General features: G+C 36.1%; 2 protein-coding genes across 3 annotated transcripts; one reads left to right on the forward strand and one right to left on the reverse strand.

Moving 5' to 3' along the window:
- Positions 1-1,035: 1,035 nt before the first annotated feature.
- Positions 1,036-13,274, reverse strand: LOC306859401 (small ribosomal subunit protein uS11m-like). Of its 2 annotated transcripts, XM_079400414.1 has the most exons (7): positions 13,188-13,274; positions 10,360-10,660; positions 9,636-9,752; positions 8,992-9,090; positions 8,502-8,631; positions 7,494-7,559; positions 1,036-1,350 (listed from the first exon to the last, which is right to left on the reverse strand). In XM_079400414.1, exons 2-7 carry the CDS (start codon positions 10,437-10,439, stop codon positions 1,243-1,245), a joined length of 600 nt encoding a protein of 199 aa, XP_079256540.1. In that variant the 5' UTR covers positions 10,440-10,660; positions 13,188-13,274; the 3' UTR covers positions 1,036-1,242. The 2 variants fall into 2 exon arrangements, with proteins under 2 accessions (XP_079256540.1, XP_079256541.1); XM_079400415.1 differs by lacking the exons at positions 1,036-1,350; positions 13,188-13,274 and adding an exon at positions 3,641-4,309 and having other exon boundaries at positions 10,360-10,529.
- Positions 13,270-15,949, forward strand: mrpl46 (mitochondrial ribosomal protein L46). Its single transcript, XM_079400306.1, has 4 exons — positions 13,270-13,545; positions 14,237-14,441; positions 14,569-14,739; positions 15,124-15,949. The coding sequence occupies exons 1-4, from the start codon at positions 13,306-13,308 to the stop codon at positions 15,369-15,371; spliced, it is 864 nt and encodes a 287-aa protein (XP_079256432.1). The 5' UTR covers positions 13,270-13,305; the 3' UTR covers positions 15,372-15,949.
- The last annotated feature ends 8,669 nt before the right edge of the window (positions 15,950-24,618 follow it).

The raw sequence follows: 24,618 nt of genomic DNA on the forward strand, positions 1-24,618 counted from the left end.
CATAGTGGTATCGTGGCCTATACCTGTAGAACAGTAGACAGCACACGCGGTGTTCATCTAATAAAAGATCTTCATATAGCTCTAGCAAACAAGCATTTGCAGATTTGCTTTCAACTGACTGTAGATCCAAAGCCACGTCTTCAGCGCTCTTGATGTTCTTAAACTCTCTGTTATCTGAGTGAGAACCGCTTCAGAGACTCAGCGCGTGCGGCAGGGAACTGAACGAATCATTCAAACTGATTCGCGAACCGATTCACTGGTTCGCCAACTGGTTTGATAAAGCCTTTAAACAGAATCGACTCAAAAGAATGAATCATTCGCGAATGGGCATCGTTCATTGCCCAGAGAAAAGTAGACGGCGCGTTTGGAATAAACTGAAGCATTTTTTACTTGTGTTGCATTAAGATACAGTAACGAGAGGAGAGTCGCCCACAGTAACGAAGTAAAGGTACCGTTTTTTCTCTAAAAATATACCTGAGTAAGAGTAAAAGTACCCATTTTAAAATATACTCTAAAAGTATTAGTTACCCAAAAAATGTACTCAAGTAAATGTAACGAAGTAAATGTAACTCGTTACTACCCACCTCTGCATAGGGTAATAATTCTGTGCAATTTCCTGAAACAAACAGCCACTGTAACAGCCTGTAAGTTATATGTTTCTGTTTTTACACCTCAATTCATCATAAAAATGCAGTTGGGTCCTAAATCTGACACCACAAGTGAAAACGCTTCTATTTTTTAAACATTTTTTAGTACAAAAATCAGAATAACAATATAAGTGAAGTTGAATTAAAAAAAAAAAAAAAACTATGTATTTTTTTATTTTGTTCCCACTGTACTTTTATGACAGCAACGATCAAGCTGCAAGAACTCCCACAAGTTCAAAACCTGATGATCCGTGTTATCCAGCATGATCATTGTCACATTGTTTATTTCTAGGTTTAAATTTAGATTTTGAATCCCAAGGTTGCATTTTAAATGCCATGCGTAGCTCAAAGCTGTACATGCACTAATAAGACCAAAAACAGACATGATGAGTGACACCTTCACAATTTAATAATTATCAAAAAGGTAAATAACATACATAGCACTGCTGTTGTGAAAAAGGAAAAAAAGCATTACTTTCGAACAGCGTTGACTTGAATAATTGAGCATTCAACCTCTATATTCTGACGGGATGGTCGATGATAATGCAGAGAGAGAGACAAACAAGACTTCTGGGTTCATGGGGTTTCTTCCTCCTCACATCCTTCGTGCTTTGCGAGGGCGACAGCCATTGTGTGGCACTGGGGTGTTGTCGGTGATGGAAACAACCTCCAGTCCTCCCATGGTTAACCCTTTAATGGCAGACTACACACAGGGGAGCAAAATCAATGTAGGCCAAGTCAGCTACGAGATACAGTTCACAACAACAGACTCTCTCTACAAGAGACATGCGTGACTTCAATGACAAAATTATTCAATGAGCCCTAATACTCTTGAATGTTATACAACCAAATATTCAACCATAAATTTTAATTTGCTGAAAATTTAGGCAACCAAGATTTTGTTTCTTCATTGGAACAGCTAGCAATGGATCCTCTGTAGTGAATGGGTGCCGTCAGAATGAGAGTCCAAACAGCTGATAAAAACATCACAATAATCCACAAGTAATCCACACCACTCCAGTCCATCAATTAATGTCTTGTGAAGTGAAAAGATGTATGAATAAATATAATATAATGTTTGTAAGAAACAAATCCATCATTTTAGGCATTTCAAACTGTTGTTTCCAGCTACAGTACATGCCTTCTGATTACAATATTGCCTTCTCCAGTAAAAAAGTAATCTTGTCTGAACCAGGAGAGAAATATGCACAGATCAAGCAACATTTACAATCCAAAACAGTCTAAAACAGTTCTAAACAAATATGTCAGCAGATTTTGTTGTGAGGGGACAACAGGGGATTACATTTTTAAAAAAAAAAATTTTTACAGGAGGAAACATTATTATTATGGGTATTTTGGCCAGAAGTAATGGTTTAAAGTTAAATGTCTTAGTGATGGATTTATGGATTTGTTTCTAACAAACATGCAGCTTTTCACTTCACAAGACATTAATTGATGGACTGGAGTGGTGTGGATTACTTGTAGATTATTATGATGTATTTATCAGCTGTTTAGACTCTCATTCTGACGGCAGCCATTCACTACAGAGGATCCATTGGTGAGCAAGTGATGTGATGATAAAGCAAACTCATCTATATCCTACATGACCTGAGGGTGAGTATATTTGAGAAAAAAAAAAAAAAAAAAAAAAAAAAAAAAATGTTGTGATGCCTCAATTCACTTGTAGCATTTAAAATGACTAATTTGAATTTATTCTTTTTTTTTGGCTGCAAATCACAATAGTAAGTCTATAAGGTAACAGCACACCTCAAACAGGGCAGAAAAGGTGACGGTAATAAGACTAGTTTTACTACACATTTCAAACAAGTCTTTTGTTTGTTCGCACCGCTGAACCTGTTTTTACTGATTTGCACATCTGTGCACCTCAAGCTGCAAACAGAACCTCTAATTCCCAATTGCATGCCACGCAACAGTGTTTAGCATCACTTCTACTATATTCATCCATTCTTGCAGAATAAAAGTTTGAATTTCTTTCAAAAAAGAAATCTTACTGACCTTAAACTTTTGAACAGTATGTGTATGAGATTTTTTCCACCCAGTTAATTTTACATTTACATTTATTCTTTTAGCTGACGCGTTTATCCAAAGCGACTTACAATTGCTATATATGTCAGAGGTCGCACGCCTCTGGAGCAACTAGGGGTTAAGTGTCTTGCTCAGGGACACATTGGTGTCTCACAGTGGATTCGAACCCGGGTCTCTCACACCAAAGGCATGTGTCTTATTCACTGCGCCATCACCACCTACCTTAATCATGTGCAAGGTAAAAATCGTAACGCCACTCTTTTCAACAAAGCACAAATGGTGTTAGACAATGTTTTATTTGATTTTGATTATTTTAGTTTGTTTGTTCAGATCCTTAACGCTGAGTATGCCTTAACATTAAATTAATCGAAAAAATAATTCAAGGGATCTGTTACCACTACATAATTTAATACATTGTTGTAAATGAAAAATTCTAAATTGTTAATTTGATTAAACCTTTTAAGTTGCCAGCATTATTTTTGTTGCCATGACAGAATAATGTTGATAATTACATCAACTTAATAATGTATGTAATTTAAACATAAATATATGTGTTGATTAGTTTAAAACAATATTTACGTTGTAGCAACCCAATGAAATTGGCTTGATAACTTAATTTTTGCACACCAGTTAAGTTCAGGATTTCAAAGCTCCTCCCCCACTTAACCAGCAAGAAGCAAGTTCAGACATGTTTTAGGATGACTATGACACAAAGGACATTTCAAGGTGAGTAATCGGAGTTTTATTTCATTTACAAATTAATTCTCTCCATTTAACTAGAGGTTTGGCTACATCTGGTAATACAGTTGATGTTAGCAGTGTAATTTGACCAGGATAGCAGTGGATAAGAATGTAAAAACGGTTTCATTGAAAAATATGCTCATCCAGAGAGGGAATTTCATTTGTGCTGTAAATAGGAAAATAATTTAATGCACAGACACATTTTTAAAACAGATAGCATTCAAGTTTTATTGTAGGCAGTTTGCTGTTTGACCAACATTAACAGACTTTTGATCTCTGTAAAAAAGATAGTAGAGGCAGTTTTTTTTTTTTTAAATTGCTTGTTTTATACAGTGTGTTTTTGTGTTAGTACAACCTGCAGAAAGAGATATTCTGGATTTTGGTCACTGTTGTTATGCAACCTAAAATTTCTATTTTATTTTTGCTGCACTTAAAGGCATACAGTAAATTACTGTTAAATTATCATTCAGTGAATCTGCTGGCATCACCCAGAATTACGAATATCTACTGGTTGCTGAGATTTGCATAAACAGTTAATGCAAATGTACTATGACATTCTAGGCTGATCAGTATTTTGTTAAGCTGGCCCATATCTAAAAATTTAACATTTAGCATAAAAACTAATGAATCACTGAGGAAACACAAAATTACAGGAGCCTAGAATCTGAGGTCTGTCCGAAACTAATTTAAATGTGTAAATTTGAAACCAAAACACACATTTGATGTTACATATGAAATGTTCTTCCATTCCTGTTTATTACAGATAAATGACAAATTCAAGAGAATAACCACTGTAAGTCTTGAAGCCACCTTTATGGCCAAACTTGACAAGTGTAGCCCAAAACTGATGGACCTGGCCTTATCAAAGGGAGGAGCTAAAGGAGAAAGAATCAGAAAGATCAGGGACATGCTTCTCGAGGTATTGTAAATTATTTAGACCATCACACTAGAATAATTTAGATTTCTGTTTAAAATGTCAAGTTGTTGTCAGTCACCTGTTCAGATTAAAGTATATTTATTTACTGTTGGCACTTTCTCTTGATTCTTTTTTCATTTTTATTAAATAGCACAATACAATTGAAGTACGGAGAGAAGTAGCTATCCGCTGCCTTGTTGTCCATCTTGAAGAGAAAGAAGAGGACCTTTTCAAGGAGTTTGATGCGAGTATTACAACATCTTGAAAATAAAATTAAATCTTCCATTGGCACAGTGTAAACACACAGGGCAACAACGTGCTCCTGCACTACTCTCTTTCAGTTCAGTTTTTAGGTACATTACACTGGTCACACACTGGGTCTACCCAGGTCAGTGATATCATAACAATGGGCTATTTAGTTTAATAAAGAGATGTATGGAAAAAGACTTGTAAAAATGTGTATGGCTGTTGCTTTTCACTTAACCATTTGAATTATTTCATGAAACGTACTATTATTTTTATGATAAAATAATTTTTGATCGTTACTTATTGATGTAACCTATTTTGGCCATTTGAGTAACTGGGTCATTAAAATAAAATAAAAAAGTTAAAATAGAGTTAAAGTTAAAATAAAACAAAGTTTTCAGTGATTAACTGAATTAAGTAAGATTAACTTTAAAAATCAGCAATAACCATCCAATTAATTAGCTCTAACATGCTAATCTATATTTTCTCTTGCTTTACAAGAACACACAAGAGTTTGAGGCAGACATCGAAAGACAAGTGATGACAATTGCCATCATCGGTGATCAACCTACTTCAGGATTTGACCACAAGACTGCAACTATTGTGGATGAGGGCATCACAATCCTGAATGAATGGATATCTCAAGGTGCTGTGCTCTGCTGATGGGCATAATATATGCTCTGAATCGGAGTTACCCCAAGGAATTTAAATATACCTGTGAAGTGTTTCAGAAGCTGTTTCTTGAACTTGATGGACTGAAACCCAGTGCAAAAGTAATGCATCTCAAGAACAGTATTCTCTGAAATCTCTACTTGTTTCAGAGGAAATGGTGTTCACTTTGTTTTTTTTGTAATTTGAAGTCCACTGTAGAGGCTGATCTTTGTGTTATATTTCATACTGCTTGAAAATTTGAGGTTAATATATGAATGTCAGTAGCATTTATATACGCTTGTTTTAAAAATGGGGTTTACTGTTAAGAAATAGTTTACAGAATGTTTGACACTGTGTTTTTAAATATGTAAATGCCTATAACTTTAATAATTATAAATGATCCTTTCTAATTTATTCATTGTGATGGCATAACTGAGTATGCATACAAATGTTTTAAAGGCAAATCTGTAGGGCCAGTTTGTTTATAATTTGTGGGGCAGCATACATTTTTGTTTTGTAAATTGTGCAAAGTGCAAAATTTTGAAACTGCAGTTCAAAATAAATAAAAAGTTAACTGACTAACAAAATTGTTGTTGAATGAATTAATTTCTTGCAAGCAACTAAATGAATGAATAAAAACATGAAAACAAAAAAAAAGCTAAACAATTAAAGCAACTTAATTTTTTATAGGAACTTGAAAACTTGCATTTATAATTATGGTAATTAAGTACATAACACTGAATTTATTTTTAAATTTATGTAAAAAAAAAATAGTTGGAACAACTTAATTTTTTCAAGTACTCAACTTAAAAAATTGAGTTTATGCTACTTAAAAATACCTCTGTCTAAAGAGTAAAAGGCCATTTGTCTAACTCAATATAGTTTGTTGGCTGAACGTAATGTTATTAAAAGTTGTCATAACTCAAATATATTGATGCAAACTGTTGCGTTGATTTTCTTTGTTTGAACTACACAATATTTTTTAGAGTGTAACAACATTTATAACGTTACAAAAGATTTCTATACTAAATAAAAGCTGTTCTTTTGAACTTTCTTTTCAAAGAGGGTCTGCACAAAAAATTACTCAGCACAACCATTTTCAACATTGAAAAAGATAAGAAATGAAGAGCTTAGATGCAAAAGCCTCTAAGTGCCGTTTGTAATTTTCTTCCAAAATTAGCATTTTTCTTCAGGCTCCTATGTTTGTTCAGTTATTTCACTTTAATGGCAATGAAAATAACCTTTTCCTTGCAATCAAAGTGAAATTACTGAATCTACACATAGGAGATATAGTTTGATAAAAACACTGTTTTTATAAGAAAATTTCAAACGGCACTTAGAGGCTTTTCCATCTAAAATTAAATATAAAACATGCATTTTAATTGGAAATAATCTTACTATATCTACAGTATTTTTGATCAAATAAACACAGCCTTGGTGAGCATTATGTGAAAGAAACTTATGTGCATATTGAAGGAGAACCTTATCTATGGACTAGAATATGAAAGACTTGAAAATTGGCTCTTTTGACCACAAAAACACATAGCAAAAAAAGAAACAAACAAAAACACTCAAAACACATAGCAACCCCTCTAAAACCACACGCAACAAACAACTTTCACAACATTAAGCTGTCATTTTCTTTAGAAAATGTAAAATGTAGATGTTATTACTATCTTCTTTTTGTATTAATTATTAATTCTACATATTTTCTTTTTATTTTATTCAATAGCTGCCTGCTCCCTCTATGCATTTTCTAGGTTTCTTTCTCTTTTTCTCTCTATTGTGCACGTGAATAACATGAACAGAGAATCTTGGACCCTTGAATTACAAACATTTTAATTATTACTATTTTGCATTTGCATTCTTTTACGACAGTGACATTTTTTTGGTATTTACTGCAAAATTCACTGCCTAGTTTATTAGAAAACAGCAACACAGTATTTGTCTCATCTCAGAGTGGAGGTAAATTATGATGCCGACAGCTGTACATATTCGAGGCGCCTCATTTGCATTCAAATGTGCACAGGTTCACTTTGGTTTTCTCACAGTTACAGACAAGCTGTCATATGAAAGTCATGTAATCATGTAAAATATAGGTAAATGGAAAATGTCAAAATAAATAAAAAGTAATATCATAGTTCCCAGGAAATTCTCACCTACAATGTAATTTAATCTACAAGGAACTGTGGATTTTTCAGAGCTTTTTCAATTTTGTAAATTTTTGGCCTCAGAAAGCTACTCACCAAGCGCCCTGGACCGAGTCCTTTCACCAGCACACGGACGTAGGTGACCCCCTTCGCCCTCGCCTTCTGCTCAAGACAAACATACATACATTAAGAACATTTAGCATAATAAAAACTAATGAATCACTGAGGAAACACAAAATTGCAGGAGCCTAGAATCTGAGTTCTGTCCGAAACTAATTTAGATCATAACGCTTGTGTCCATACAGCAAATGAATGGTTATCAGTGGGAAGTCATATACTGATTATACAGCCTGCTGTGACTCAGGGTTGTCATTAGACACTTCACAACACACGCTGATGAAATTACAATGAAACAGCATGGAAGTAACCGAAGAGACATATAAACATGAAACCGAAGATCTGAAATATTATTTTTCATTTTTCTATTTCTCCTGGCCAGTCATATTACCATTATAAACATTGAAACAGTCAATAAAACACCGCTCATAACCTCAAACCTGAGGAAATGTACATAAGGCCGTCACATTAAAAAAAAAATCTTTCATAATCTTTCAAAAACTTTCACAAGTTCTCTATATCTATAAGTTTCCCTGTTTCTAACATTGTATTTTATGTCTGTTCTGACAGACTTTTTCAGCATGACTTTAAAGTTAAAGCAGAAAACCGGTCAAACACAATCTAAAGAAGGGTACTTTAACAATTAAACGGTGTGGTAAATTACTACAAAGAAATGTGCTGCCATCAAGTGGACAACATCTAAATGACAGACACACACAAAAAAATGCACAACTGCAATTAGAAGTATTAATAATTATTTTTGATGGAAATGTTTGATATATCTCTCTCTACTAGACAGTTCAAATGAAATCATATATGGTTTCTGCTTTGACAACCATACAAAAAATTTGTATCTATTGCACTCAGGATAAGTCTGCATTAATTTATTTTTATTAAGCAAAATGTCTTAATCCAACTTGACATACTCTATTTCAGTATACAATCAATATGATTTCATATTAAATCCTTATTTTTTGTCCATCTTACCGCAGCGGCTGAAATCCCAGCGGTCTGTGCTGCAATCGGAGTGGATTTCTTCACATTCTTGAAACCCTCTGATCCACACGAGGTTCGGACCATGTACTGGCCCAGACAATCTGTGACGTGGATGTGTGTGCTTGAGCAAGAAATGAAGGACAAGAGACAGTTAGCTGTATGTAAACATGCAGTATTAGGTATAAATAATAATTATAATGCATATACTATGAACATCTATAGTCCCTAGATACACCAAGAAAACACTAAATTCATTTCAAATGGGCATCTAAACTAAACGACATGACGTACAGTAGTTATGCAACAAAAGCACTTTGACCAACACAACAGATGGATAAAAGACAAGAATAGTTAAGAGATGAATTAAGCTTATGCTATAGCTGCATGCACAAAGCAAAACAACTATAATCAAACTATATCTGAACTAATTCCATTTTAATTTGTCAATCGTGACCATTTTATTTTTTGTCAAGCAACTTACTTGTTATATGTGGCTTTTATGTGTGCTATTGGTAATTCTTCAAACTTCTTGCTGTCCCATGTTAGGGAGCTCTCCTCACCCGGAAATGGAGGGAAGACACTAAATATGGAAGAGTATAAGCAACAACAAGAACAAACATTTTTACAATTAAATCGGATTTACTACTTCAACATATTTTTATATCGATCTATGTTTCTATCTATCCATCTATCTAGAGAGAGAGAGAGAGAGATACTTTATATAGATAGAGATAGTTTATTATAAATGATAACTATTACTATCAATGTCAAAAACAGTTTTTGCTACTTAATTTTTTTTTTCGAAGAAACTGTGATACACTTTCACTCAATGGTTTAGGGTTTTAAAGAAATTAATAGTTTTATTCAGCATGCATGCATCAAATTGAATAAAATTGACAAAGACATTTATAATGTAAAAAAAAATTCAGTTTTAAATAAATGCTGTCCTTTTGATTTTCTATTCATGAAAGGAGCCTAAAATGCATCACAATCCATTTATTATTTAAAATCTCTTGGTGTTGATTTATGCAATAATTTATATCCTAAGAACTGACAAAAAGATTTGGGAGACCCTAAGTTAAAACTGCATTTGAAAGCAGGTGTGAGTCACTGTTTCTGTCGTACTCTTTCAGTCTTTTGACAAGGGCTGATGGCTTCTCGGTTTCCACTGGTTTGGCACTAGCCTCTTGTAATCGGATGGCACTGCTTGACAGCAGACGCTGAAGCCCCACATTTCCGCCACTGCAGGAGACAACAATCAATTAGGTCCCTTAGTAACAAAATGGTCTCTCAAGCTGGTCTCTAGACACATATGGTGATGACTTTGTAGAAGCTCAAATACATAACATTTGATCTTGTGTTATTTCATAGTTTTGATTATTACGCTATTATTGTAAAAAGTGGAAAAAAGGTAGTAATAAAGAATGAGTATGCATCTCCAAACTTGTCACTAATAGTAAATATGATACTTAAGAGGGATGTCAAAGAACCCCACTGTGTAATCATGTTAAACAGTTTTAGCGTAGTACATGTCCAGGAAACCATGGTATTACTACGATGCAATGTTAAAAAGGCACATTAATATCATATGCATTTAACAATACTATACCAAACAACATGGTATGACCATTGTACAATGTCCAAACAAATAAAAATGGCATAACCGTTGTAGCATGGAATCATAATCAACAACCAGATTCATATTATGTCAACATTTGATATATTTTAAATAATAGCGACTTAAATATAGCGTCAACACAAAACATTAAGTTAAAAGTGGAGGATAATTGTGTTACACAAATCTCACTTTATCAGATGTGCTGCTATAACAACCACATAGGCTACTTACATTATCCGTCCAGATGAATTCAAGGGCTCAAAAAGCTGCTGACACGAGCCTCGAATGAGGCTACATACCCTAAGATACATAGTGTGTGTTTAAATCATGCAGTTTTTTCACAAGCACACACACATGACTTAAGGTAGCTTGGAGGACATTGACGGTCATGTGCAGTGTGTTTAATGGGAATGCCATTTCAGAGGGGTGTTTTATTTATATTTCAGACGCCAGCGTATCGAATGTGACGTAAAGTATTTTGTATTAGGTTAACTGTAATAATAAAGTTAATATAACTATAGTGTTTCTTAACCTGTTAACCTGCGCCCCTATTTTTGAGCATTTTGTGAAAAACGATATAACCAAATAAAAATGTCTGTAGCTCTTGAACCCTAAGGTCTATATTTAAAAATCTGGTGTTGTTTGAAACTAGACACTTGAACCTTTGTTACTCTAGAGTCATAATAACTCAAAATTAGTATAGCAATAGAGTAAAACAAGGTAAAATATACATGAAATTGACTCGCGATATGTTTTAATGAAGCTCACTAAGGGAAAAATGGATGAGACTTGCATGCCAAAGGCCTGAAAACACCATAAAGATAAAGCTGAACCTCTGACCATGTTTTGATTCAAATTTGAGGATGATACTCCCAAAAATGTAGTTTCTGTAAGCTTTTATTTAAAAAAAATCTAGGCGTTCTTTCAAAAAAGCCATTTGGAGACCCCAAATAGACACTTTGTAAACAAATGTCCAAATGAGTCAAAACTACATAATACATATATGTATATCAATTCAGAACTGCTCTGCCCACCAAAACACACAATAAAAAACTATTTCTGAACAGCATTTGTAGTGCTGACTCATTTAGTCATTTGGTTACTGTCTACAAATGGCATTTTTGAAAAAAAAACGCCTAAATATTTCCTGAAATAAAATATGAAATAATAAATTTTTTATAGGTAAAGACTTACAGAAAGTACATCTTTATGGTATTTCATTTCAAGAAAAGCTTTGGAAAAGTCATCTGGATATTTTATTTCAAGAAAAGTCTAGGAATCCTTTCAAAAATGCTATTTAGAGACTCCATAAGACACTGCATACTACATATGTATATCAATTCAGAACTGCTCTAGCAATGAAACCACAAAAAAACACAAAACTATTTCAGAATTTGAACATAACTAAACAGTCTTTATTCTGAACAATTCCAATAATGAAAACTGTGAACCAAAACAGATTTGATCATTTTTGAACTAGTGAAAACACAAAACATGCAAAATACATTTTTTTACAACATTTGTAATTTTTATTTATTTTATATGGTAAATATTATGAATATTACTATTTTACTAATATAGTAATAGATTACTATTACTAATATTACTAAATAATAAAAAAAAAAACTATTTACAGTATTTACAGTGGAGGAAGACGCTCAAGCAGCCACTAAAATGTTTTTTTTTTCTGACCATCTGGATTCACCAGACCTCTGAAAGACAGGAAAGAGTGAGAGAAAAAGAGTGAGAAAGTGTGTAAGCAAAACAAATCAAACTTGCAACACTGTTTACATTTTGAACACACACACACACACACACACACACACACACACACACACACAATACTCGGGACATACCCACAAACAAACACACCCGCCCACACGAACAAAACTCATGTAATCCCCTCATATTATCCCTCTCCGTTGTCATTTTTAGAATCTAAAACAGCTAACATGAAACAAAAGCTGCAAATACATGATAAAGACACATAAACATTCAAGAGGAGGGTGGAGACACTTACGTGCTAATGCTATCCACGCTTCCCAGCGATCTCCAGCGATCTCCCGTGCGTATTCGGTTATTAAATTAGCTATTTTGTGTCCACACGTCCTCCAAAACACCACCAAACGCCACAGAAGCTGTTCTCAAGTCGAAGATCCATGATGGAGAGATTCAGATGTGAGCTTTGGACAACATCTGTTCGCTGATAGCCAGTCTGTGTAGCGCCGCGACGCCATTATCTGTACGCTTCATGCGTAACCCGAGAGCGCACGAAAACACACGGACAATACGCCGAGCTATTCTCTAAACAATCTTACGTAAACTATTCAAACTGTCAATCACTGTAAACGTCCTTGTGGTTGGCTAACACTTCCATCCATCAAAACTGTGCTGGCGAGGCATTGGCTGGCTTCAAACACCCCTATTGTGATGTGTCCGGATTGACACCTCGCTGACCCATTCACGGACGCGCTTACTGTCCCGGGTTATAACAGCTCCTGCGATTGAAGGAGAGAGACGAGGGAGGGCTATTCTTACTCGGAAGAGACGATTCTGCTGGAAATAGATGGCGTTTCAAAGCTGGAATACGAATTATAATCGATATTTATTGGAAAATGGACGCTATCGATAACTATAACTCGAATCGCTTATGTAAACAAAGGAGGATCTATCGTGTTTTCCCCTATTTTTTCGTTGTTTTGGATTAAAAAGTGGATGCATTTTGAAGAGTGGACCCTTCTCTTGAAATGTATGCTGGTGTGTCTTGGAAAAGTCTGAGCTGACCAGCGCTATTGGCGATCAAACGTGAGTACTGCGTTTCGCTTTGTTCATTTTAAATGGCCGGTCTTTCAGCATTTCTGTTAACCCTTTCCTCTCTGGTGTATTGATTTCAAAAACAAGCTCAGATCGTTAATCTTGAGTGTTTTAGCTTTCAAATGATATATAGTTAATGATAATTGATTGAATATTGTTCTAAAACAAAGGTAATAAAAAGCGCAGACACGCCCGACCACGCCCTTCCGGCCCGCCCACGGGCCGATGCGGGTTAACAGGTTAACTTTCATTAAATGACCTTTGTGAATACCGCCAAACATTTTTTCACCTAAAGTAGTTCCCCCTATTTTCGAAATAGTCGCGTCTAGTCCGCAAAGCACTACGGGAACACGTGCGGTCAAGATGGCGGCGCCCTTCACTAGAGTTTATCGACCATTATGGAGAATGATAACTACAACTACATTAAACAAAGGCGTGCGAAATGTTTCGTCCACTAGGCAACAGTGGTCTGCGCAAAATGTCAAAACTGCGGGTGTCGCGTCTCCGTGGGCGCTGCATGGAGCCGTATGTCTGCAGCGGCTGCCTGTGGTCTCTCAAGACAGGAGCCCTATTGAGGAGGAGTTCATGGAGCTTATGCACCGGGTATGAAATAATCTATATTTGACATGAAATATATGATGTGACCCTGGACCTCAAAACCTGTCAATTTTTTGAAATTGAGATTTATACATCATCTGAAAGCGGAATAAATAAGTTTTCCATTGAAGTATGGTTTGTTAGGATAGGGCAATATTTGAAAATCTGGAATCTGAGGGTGCAAAAAAAATCTAAATATTGAGAAAATCGCCTTCATCCAAATGAAGTCCTTAGCGATGCATATTACCAATTCAAAATTAAGTTTTTATATATTTATGGTTGGAAATTTACAAAACATCTTCATGCAACATGATCTTTACTTAATATCCTAATGATTTTTGGCATAAAAGAAAAATCGACCATTTTGACCCATACAGTGTATTTTTGGCTAATGCCACAAATATACTTGTGCTACTTAAGACTGGCTTTGTGGTCCAGAGTCACTAATACTATAATTTTTAAAAACACAATGTTTTTGGATGATGTAGTTGGTGACAGCACCATTTACATATGTATAATTTATTTTATTTTTCTAATTTTAGTGTGCTATGTAGCATATTTTGAAGCTGTATGTCTGTATGCATCTTAATATTGTGCTCTGCCTTTCAAGCATATCCCTATAATGCTGCCCATCCATTAATCTGCTCGCCATGAGCCACCTGTCAAACACATCTCACAGGATTGCTTACTGTTTCAGATGGAGTTAGAGAGAAGTCTGCTTTCGGACCATGAGCTGAGGCTCCTGGAGGACGCTGCACGGATGAGCCGGAAACAAGAAGAGGATTATGATTCAGATGAAGAGGAGGAGGATTATAGAGACAAAGAAATTGTCACAGCCCAAGATCTGGAAGATATTTGGGAACAGAAACTCAAGCAATTTCAACCAGCTCCGAGGTCACAAGGTGAGCATTATATCGGAGTCTAGAAAGTTTTTAAAAATCAGATTAAATCATTGCTTTGATGCAAGTCATGTTTTTTTTAAAGACATTTTAAGAGTTATAAAACATGTTGATTGTACACAAATTACAGGTGTTGATGAGAAAAGCGTGAGTTCTTCAGAGCGTTGTTTAGCAGACAGCCTGATCTTGCTGGTGAAGAAGGATGTTGGCAGTGAAAATCTTTGGCTCCTGCCTCAGATACAGTGGCAGATGGGAGAGACACTTCGACAGACGGCCGGACGTGCTCTTGCAAGTCTTCCAGGTACATACAAATTTGTTTATTTATACTGTCACCAAAATAAAATCCTTGAGTGTGCAAACATATTTGGCAACATAAAGCTGATGCTTATATTTTAATATCCATTTCGACAGTTTCAGGTAAGTCAGTTTGAACTGGAGAGTTGATGTCAGTTGATTACCGTTTTAACACTGAATCACAAGCAGGGCAAGAAAAAAAATGTAAATTAAACAATCACATTTTCTGGTTAAAGAAAAATTCATTGCCGTTATTAGTTTTGAGGACCTTGTGGCTGAATAAAATTCTTTATTCAGCCTGAGGGTGATGATATAACAAGACTGTAATTCTTAAATCAAATGGGCTGCGGTTTTAATTATATTAAGCTTCTGTTTAATTTGCCCTCTGTAGGTGCTGACCTAAAGGCCACTTTTCTTGGCAATGCCCCCTGTGGATTTTACAAATATAAATACCCAAAGGACATTCAGAAAGAGGGCAGTGTTGGAGCCAAGGTGTTCTTTTTCAAAGCTGTGCTATCCAGCCATAAGCACTTACCCCTGGAGAAGAACTCAGTTGCCTGGGTCAAAAAGGATGAACTCCAGGACTTCCTGAAGCCAGAGTACCTGAAACAAGTCAGACGCTTCATTATGGCTCTGTAATATGGGAAGACCTGGACATGATGGAGAATATGTTGGAAAACAGATCTCAAGTTTATGCTCTTCATATTTTTGGACTATTATTCCATGAGTTTGGACCCTATTCCATCATATGATGGCAATATAAGTGATGTTCAGATTGTCGTATAGATGTTATACAATGTTTCATACACTCTGTCATCTGCCATGTATTTGTATATTCTTCCTGCTTGTAAAGGGAAACTTATATGATGATTAATGCAATATTAAAAACGTTGTTTTTTTGACTTTATAGCATGTGATCTTGTTGTGGAGAAAAGTCTTCTCTGTCTCAGGAGGCAGAGTTCCAGAAGTCAAAATTAGACTTTATTGCAAAAAGACAACAAAGCCGAGATGACTGCAGAACATCTGAATCTTTCTTTGTCCAGGATATCATCTTCATACAGTTTTGTTATTGGTCGCTGTCCAATGAGCATACAGACCACTTGTTGATGCATCATTCCCAGTACTGTTCCACAGTTGTTTATTAGTTTTCAGAATGCATGCTTTGATTGTAGAAAAACACCTGCTAGTCTGTTTTTAAAAGAACTTCTCTTATCTACCGCTTTCCAGGTGCTCAAAGTTACAAAGACAGATACATTTTAAGATTTTAATGAGCTTTCAGGATTTCAATGAGTTGTACACACATGATCTATTTCCATACTATCTCACCCTGTGGCATCTCCCATCTTTGGTACTTCCTTCTGTATTCTCTATTCACAAGCACAGTCACGCAGGCCATGAGGTCTACACAGTCAGCTAGTTTGGCCTTGAGGCCTTCAAAATGCACCCAGCTCACATATGAGGCAGACTAACTTTCACAAACATGCAAAGTATCTTCTTCAATTGTGTACTATAAGAAAAATTTAATATTTTATCAATCTCATCTTTTTTTAAAGTTTTTCGTAAAATGTAGAATGAAATCATTTTTCCAGCAGGGTGGTAGTTATATTGTTTGTTATTCCTCTGCTTCACTGTCACTTCTTTATCAGTGTATGTACTGTATGTTGTCCTTTAGAAACTACCACTTGAGGGCAGTAGATGGACAAAGAATGGAGGACAGACCATCCAATGAGAACTTTTCCCCCCTTCACAAAAACACAAAGGATATCCAATTATGCTTTTAGCCAGTATATTTCGGTCTTGTCAAATTTAGATGCCTTGTACTTGGGGTTTCTCTTATACACTTATCTCTCTCTCTCTTGCTCAGTTGTCAAGTAGACATGGACTTTTGTGCTGTGCTGGTGGAAATTGGGATTAGTAATACTATGAATTATTTAGGCACCTTGATTATGTAGGTCTCTAAAAATTGGCTGTAGACAGTCATTTCTGCCAGCGTTTTGGGATTTGGAGGAGAAATTACTTTCAAAATTCCTCATAAATAGTGCAGCTGTGGGCTTTGCAGTGGGAGAATTTTTTTTTTTTTAAACATCCCACACTTAAGAAAGGCCAGTTTTCGTAAGGCTAAGTGATACGACTTCTTTGGAAAAACCTCAACTGTCCTAAACATAGGCTTTATTATATTTATATTTAGGCTTATTTGTTTTTTCTTTTTGGGGGGGGTGGGGGGGGGGGGGGGGGGGGGTGGGGGTTCACCAAACCTTACCATATTCCCCCAGAACACTTGGACCCAGATATTTCTGTGAGAAGTGTCAATGCAAGAGCTTTTCTTTGTATGCTGAAGCTGTACACTCCCTATAAAAGTACTTTTCATGTTTCTGCTTTGCATTCACCCCAATTAAGTAGCAGCAGTTTGTGGGTAACTGTGACTGCAATGCTTCTCCATTCTTCTTTCAAAACCGCAAACTTCATGTTTCTTTCTGCACTTTTCAAGTCCATCTATAAATCAGGATTGACTGATCTAGCTACTCCAGAACATGAACATTAGCAACATCTATTTGAATATCAGTGAATCGTGTCAGTGAAAACTTGCATTTAATGAGCATTAAATAATTATTTACGCAAGTATTCACTCTCATCAAATCAGAATCAAGATTTCAGACTTGCATTTATGTGGATAGGTTTTTTTTTTTTTTTTTTCATACTGCCAAGTATGTGACCCATACTTGGAATTCGTGCTCTGCATTTAACCCATCCAACATGCACACACACACCGTGAACACACACCCGGAGCAGTGGGCAACCATTTATGCTGCGGCGCCCGGGGAGCAGTTGGGGGTTCGGTTCCTTGCTCAAGGGCACCTCAGTCGTGGTATTGAGGGTGGAGAGAGCACTGGACATTCACTCCCCCCACCTACAATCCCTGCTGGCCTGAGACTCGAACCCGCAACCTTTGGATTACAAGTCCGACTCTCTAACCATTAGGCCACGACTTTTACTGGCAACTGCAGTGTTTCTCCATTCTTCTTTCAAAACTGCATGCTTCTTTCAGAAAAACAAATATTGTTTCAAGTCATAGGAGTCTTGTGGTTTTCCTGCAGGATTTTCCTATATTTTTCATTTTTCATACCTACACATGCCTTCAATGTCTTGCTCTAGAGAAACATCCCAAGAGCATGATACTGCCATCACCATGCTTCACAAAACATATGTTGTATTTGGCTGACGTGTTTAGTTTGATGGCCTAAAAGCTTTATTTTGATCTCTTCAGATGACATAAATCTTTCTTCCAGCTGGTCTTCGTGACCTCCCTCACTAGTGTCCTCCACAGTCACTCAGTTTTTGAGGACAGCCAGCTCTAGGTAGATTTACAGCACTGCCATGCTCTTTCCATTATTTATTGATTTAACTATACTCCAAAGGACATTCAATGACTTGTAGCTGCTCCCTGACTTGTGCTTTTCAATTACTTTTCCGTTGAATTGCTTGGAGGGTTTTTTTATCTCAATGATGCAAGTTCTGCCACAATACTGACTGACCATAAGTTGTAGCTTCCAGATAGAGTTGCTTTTATACAATCAGCTGAAACTCTTACTGCACACAAGTAATTTTAACTATTGATTTATTTACGTGTCATATTACGGGTGAATACTTATGAAATTAATTAGTTTGGATTTTATACTCTGTATTATTTGAAATGCCTTTACAGAGTGTTTTTCTGTTGATCAGTGTCAAAAAAGCCTAAAGAAGTCCAGTGTGATTCATTGCTGTAAAGCCACTAAACATAAAAAAAACGTGTTTTATAAGCACTGAATCTCAAGTCTGCCATTAATCCAGATATTGGCATATTGTTCTAGTTTTATTAGTTCAGGTATACATACAGTGCTCTCTGCACCTATAAGCATACTCAAGACGCTAGTGTCTAACCTAATAACGGTGAGAATAAAGAACATTATGCATGTTTGCTGCAAAGACATTTCGACCCAAATCCCATTTCAAATTAAATTGGCCACATTTAGCCCATAAACACGCTTTACCTCAACAGCTTAATTTATAATTGAAGGTTAAAACGGGGCTCAGAGGTCTTCAGAGACATCTAAATGGAGCCGGGAAAGCAATAAATGAGTATGAGCACAAACCTTCCTCCCTTTAAAGACCTCAAGTGCTGAGCTCAGCTGTATGAGATCAGGTGAGGTTATTGAGGGGATGTACAACAATTAGCTGATCAGCATGTTTTGTCCTCGCTCACGTCTCACATTTCTATCACGGTGCTTTGTCATGTCTAAGAGGATTAAACATCCTTTGATTAGAATTGATATTTCCTCTGCAATTTGTCTATCCTGTTTGTTTGTTGTTAGACACTAAATCCCATTTCAAATTAAAGTGAATGACTGCCCCTAAAAAACAAAACCTGGAATCAATGAACCATTTATAAAAAGAGAGCACAATGCAAAATCTTTGGCTGTACAGAATGAAGTCCTAAAGAAGAAATTTAACCCCAGTTAACACTGTTTCCATTTGCTTGCTTTTTTAATCCAGAAAGACAATTTAATTGAACAAGCAAATACACTATTGGTCTTAAAACTTTATCAAAAAATAAAATAAGTCAATAAATAAATCAATACATATACACATATATATATATAGTGGCGGGAGGAGCCAACGACAGACACAGTGGGTGTGGCGTCAAGCCTCGGAGAGGTTTTTATTAAACAATAAAAATGTACAAAAGTGTCCAAAGGGGGAAAAGTGTCCAAATAAACGGGGAATCTGGTGTCCTCGTTGTGCCGCGGGGCTAGTGAAGGAGGGGTAGTGTTCGTCAGGGAAGGGTCCAGGGAAGGGGCGGAGTCCGGTGGCCGCACGCGCTCCCCTCTCGGGGCCGGGAGCGAGTGGCGGCGGCGTCTCTTGCGCGGCTTCGTCCATCTCCTGGGTTCCCGGCGCTTCTGGGGGATTCGGCGGTCCGGCATCCTGGCCCGTCAGCCGCCTAACGGGTGCGGCAGTCCTCCTCGACGCTCCCTTCCTGGACCCACGAGGACACCAGCGTGCATGCACGGGGAAGAGACCGGTCTCCCGAGGAGAGGCGCGCTCGGCATTTAACGGCGGCGGTGATGAGGCTCTATTCACATCAGGTGCGCCTCATCACACGCCGCCAGCCCTGGCTGTTTCAGCGCCCCTCCTCTCTCACACACCCACTCCCGTCGGGAGCCTGGTGAAGGGCGGCGAATACGGGACGGGGTGGTGATGATAGAAAGGGGGGAGGCAGCCGACTCGTCACAATATATATAATCTCAGAGCCAGCAGTTTTTGGACAGAGTTTTTCAAAGTTTTTGATACTGAGGAATCCCAGAAGTGAATATACTTTTGGGAGTGACCCCTACTTACAATATGAAGGCAGCTATTTATTTTCATTTCAAGACTCATTTATACACTGTGAGAAGTATAGCACAACTTGTTTACAAAATTAAATAATTCACCTTCTGTAACATATTGTCAGTGCACTTAAGTCAAAACAAATATTACAAATATTTTTTTAATTTACTATACAATATTTAATTTATATTAAGATTTTTTTCTACACACAATTAGGTGTGATGAAAACCATTTTCACTGTTACATTATTGTTGTCTTATAAAAATATTATAAATATAACATTTTAAATGTTTTTTTTTCCATAAAGGTTTATTTTACATAACATTATATATACATATACATTTTACATAACATTATACATTTTTTTATAATTTAGTATTATAATAATATAGTAATCGGTAAAAAAAGTGTTATGTCACAAAATGTTACGTTTAAAAATAAATCATCTTAATTTAATGCGTTGACTTCTACAGTCAACCCATTTATTTTGCTTCTCAAATTTTTCGCAGATCCTTTAGCATCTTCTTGTGGTCCCTGGACCCAATTTGAAATACCTATATGGTTCTCTATGGTAAAACTCAATCATTTTCACTAATGTTTAGAATTAATTTCTAGAGCAAACTTACACTTCTAAAGAAGAACCATACAGTATATGCTGGGATTTACTTGCGGAAAATTAATCAAATCGAAATAAATGGTTGGCTTGACATTTCAGTGAAAAAGTGACATAAAAACAGAGTCATTACACCATTGAGGAAAATCTGACACTGAATATCTGAAAATCTGCTAAATGACAAAAGTAAAAAGTAAAGAGTGTAAAGACCATCAACTCTACCGTGCGACTCCACCGGGCAGGGACACCAGCAAGGGATAGAAGCTTTTTATTTTAGTTTTTTCATTTATATGTTTATTATTGAAATGTTGTTATATGCATGTGTCAATTTTAATTTCTTTATTTTCTTAAATATGTGGGTATATAGTATTTATAGAGTTGTAACTTTTAGTTTTAGTTACTTTTTCTTATTTGTAAGTCGCTTTGGACAAAAGCATCTGCTAAATGACAAAAGTAAGTAAGTAAGTAAGAATATCCTTCACTGAAAAAACAACATAAAATGTATAGTTGAATATGGGTTCCTTGAGCACAAAGCAAATGGTGTCATTATGTGTCATTACCAGTTATAGTCAGTGATTTGTTACTTTTTCATACCTGGCCTTAGGTCAGCTCTCAAACACTGTGCTGCGGATGCACTTTTGTGAGTGCGCTCCTTTTAAAAGTCATTACATTTGTGAGAAACCAAGATGGGTATGACACCGTGGCAAAAAATAGCTTTTGGAAATTGCCCCATCCATCATAATTACACCTATTGGGCAGCGCTAAGGAAGACATGGGGAAGTTAGCCCTTTTCCTGATCTGGTACGGATCTGGAGAATGGGAAGACTGAAATTGAACTGAAATCCTTTGGGGGTAATGGAGGGATTAGGAATGTTTGAAGTAGTCCCTGTTAAGGCGAGAACTGGATTTTACAATGGTTTTGGGATTTTTTATGATGTTTAATTTTTTAATCATCTGATGTTCTTGATTGATACCCTACCAACAATTTACGAGTTAATTGTCTCCCTCTCAAGCTTCTTTCAAGACAGTCTAACCATTATGTATTAAAGGCAGAAGCTATTTTGAAAAGTGTTAGTCAATTTAAAATGTTTTTATCTGAAATAGCTGAAACAGTGCCAGTGAATTGACTTAGCTTTGATACATTTATTTTACTTTATTTTATTTATTTATAAAGCACATTTTAAAAAAACCAAAAGGTTGACCAAAGTGCTGTACAGGAAATTGACAACACAACAACAATCAAAATATAAACAATATACAAAAACCACAGCACAATAAAACATGTTTTTTAACCCATCATACATTTTTCAAATAAACAAGATTTAAGCATAGATTTAAAATCATATAAAGAAGCTGCTGTTCGGATAGCTACAGGGAGATTGTTCCAAAGAGTTGGCACGACAACAGCAAAAGCTCGATCACCACAATGTTTCAGTCTGGACCTAGGAATGGATAGCATTTTTTGATGCTTCGACCTCAGTAACCTCACTGGTTTGTATGAAAGCAACAATTCAGTGAGATAAACTGGTCCAAGACTATTTAGTGATTTAAAAAACAAAATTTGTATTTTAAATTCAACTCTCAATTTTATCGGCAACCACTGCAATGAGATCAAAATAGGAGAAATATGGTCATATTTACTAGTTCCAGTCAGGAGCCTGCCTGCTGCATTTTGGACCAGTTGCAACCGCTCCATAGATGAACAATTTATCCCATAATAAAGAGAATTGCAATAGTCCAAACGAGTAATAACAAATGCATGAATTACTTTTTCAAAATTCTTTGTTGATAAGAACGATTTAAATTTAGCCAGACGAAAAAAACCTACGTTTTTTGCACAAGGAGTAACCCACCGATGCAAATAACCAAGGTTATGATTACTAGCATTAAAAGCATCACTGGGTCCAAACAGAATTACTTCGGTACCAGTGCTCAGACTCAAACGAAGGAACAATGAAGGAATTATGAAGGAACAAATATCAATACCAACACTATGTATAACTTGCTTTTAAAAACGAGCAGGCATAACCTCATGAGAGCTCCCTGTGGGTCTTACATGTTCAATTATATTTTTACAGTTAGAAAGAGTAACAGGGTCAAAAGAAGGCCAAATACCAGGGCTCCATGATGTCTCATCAGTATCAGGATTTAATTGAATCTGTGGTCTCATCCTATCTACTTTCTCAAGAAATGTTTTAAAAAATCGTTCACATAAAGCTCCAGACACATCAGAAAATACATTAACCACGGGGTTTAAAACAGAATCAATAGTAGAGAACAATATTTTGGGACAGTGGGAATTGTTAGTAATAATCTCAGATAAATATTTAGATTTAGCAGACTTGGCAGCTTTTTGAAATGCTGAGAGAGAGTCCCTCAAAAGTTCATAGGAAACCTGTAAGCGGTCCTTGCGCCATTTGCGTTCATATCTCCTACAAGTTTGAGTGAACGAACCGAATCATTCAGCCATGGTGCAGATCTTTTCTTTAGGCACTTTGCCTTAAGTGGAGCAATAGCATTTACAATATTAAGACAGGTGTCATTAAAACAACAGAGGAACTCGTCAGCATTTTGAGACTCAGAAGATGGATCCATCACATCCGAAAACTGAGTTTGCAAAGACGTGCTAGCAGGTCGGCCAGGAATCGCAGGACTGAATAAAACAGGTTTGTGATCAGAAAAACAATTGTCCCCAATCTCATTGTCAGAGATAGAGAGGCTGTGTGTGAGGACGAGGTCAAAAGTGTGTCCATGAATATGTGTAGGACCTTGTACCCACTGTATAAAATTTAATGAGTCAATAAGGTTGCAGAAGTCCCTGGGAAATGGCATATTAGGGCAGCAAATATGAATATTAAAATCACCCAGTAATAAAAAAATTCAAATTTAGTGACTACACTGCCCAAAAAGTCAGCAAATTCATTTAAAAACATGCCATTTGATTTCGGAGGTCTGTAAATTAACACAGAGTACAGAACCATTCAGTACTTCAAACTGAACTGAGAAAACACAGTGAATCACAACAGACATACATTTTTGAAAGCAGTTGCTCCACACCGGCATGCCAAATGAAGCAATTATTTAAGGCGCTGAGGGTAATCAATCAATTAACATGTAACAATTCACATTACCATTCAAAAACACTGTGGTGCCACACAAAAAGCGTAATTAGTGAGAAACATATGGTTGCATCCTGTATAACTTTGCTTGGCTGAGCTTACTGTATTCAATGCCTCCACAGAAAAAAGTATATGAAATGTTCATGCACACTTTTTTGGGGAGCCAAACACATTCAACTAAAACAAGACAGCATTTTCTTTTTAAGGAAATGTGAATATTTCATAATTGAATTTCACTTTTGCATTTGCCTTAATAATAGACTTCAAAATTCACTCCATTTTGAATTTAACATCTTGCTTTATCAATACAAACATGGAAGTGCACTACTGTGCAATTTAAAAGGAAGAAACACACTAAAACAATTACTTTACTGTCAAAACGTTATCGGAACAGATTTCCAGAAATGTAGCATTACATCACAGTGAATGGGTGGCATTAGAATGGTTGTGAATTGCTTGTGGATTATTGTGATGTTTTTATCAACTATTTGAACTCTCAATGTGACGGCACCCATTCACTGCAGAGGATCCATCGGTGAGCAAATGATGACATTTATTTACATTTACACATTTATGCATTTAGCAGACGCTTTTATCCAAAGCGACTTACATTGCATTCAAGTTACAGTTTCTACATTTTATCAGCTCTTGCTTTCCCTGGGAAAGATGAAATGCTAAATTTCTCCAAATCTGTTCAGATGAATACAAAAAAACCTCATCTATAGCTTGAGGGTGAGTATTTGCAACAAATTGTAATTTATTGGTGAACTATTACTTAAATTTTCTTTTC

Source organism: Barbus barbus (assembly GCF_936440315.1).
Source record: "Barbus barbus genome assembly, chromosome: 1".
NCBI lineage: Eukaryota > Metazoa > Chordata > Actinopteri > Cypriniformes > Cyprinidae > Barbus > Barbus barbus.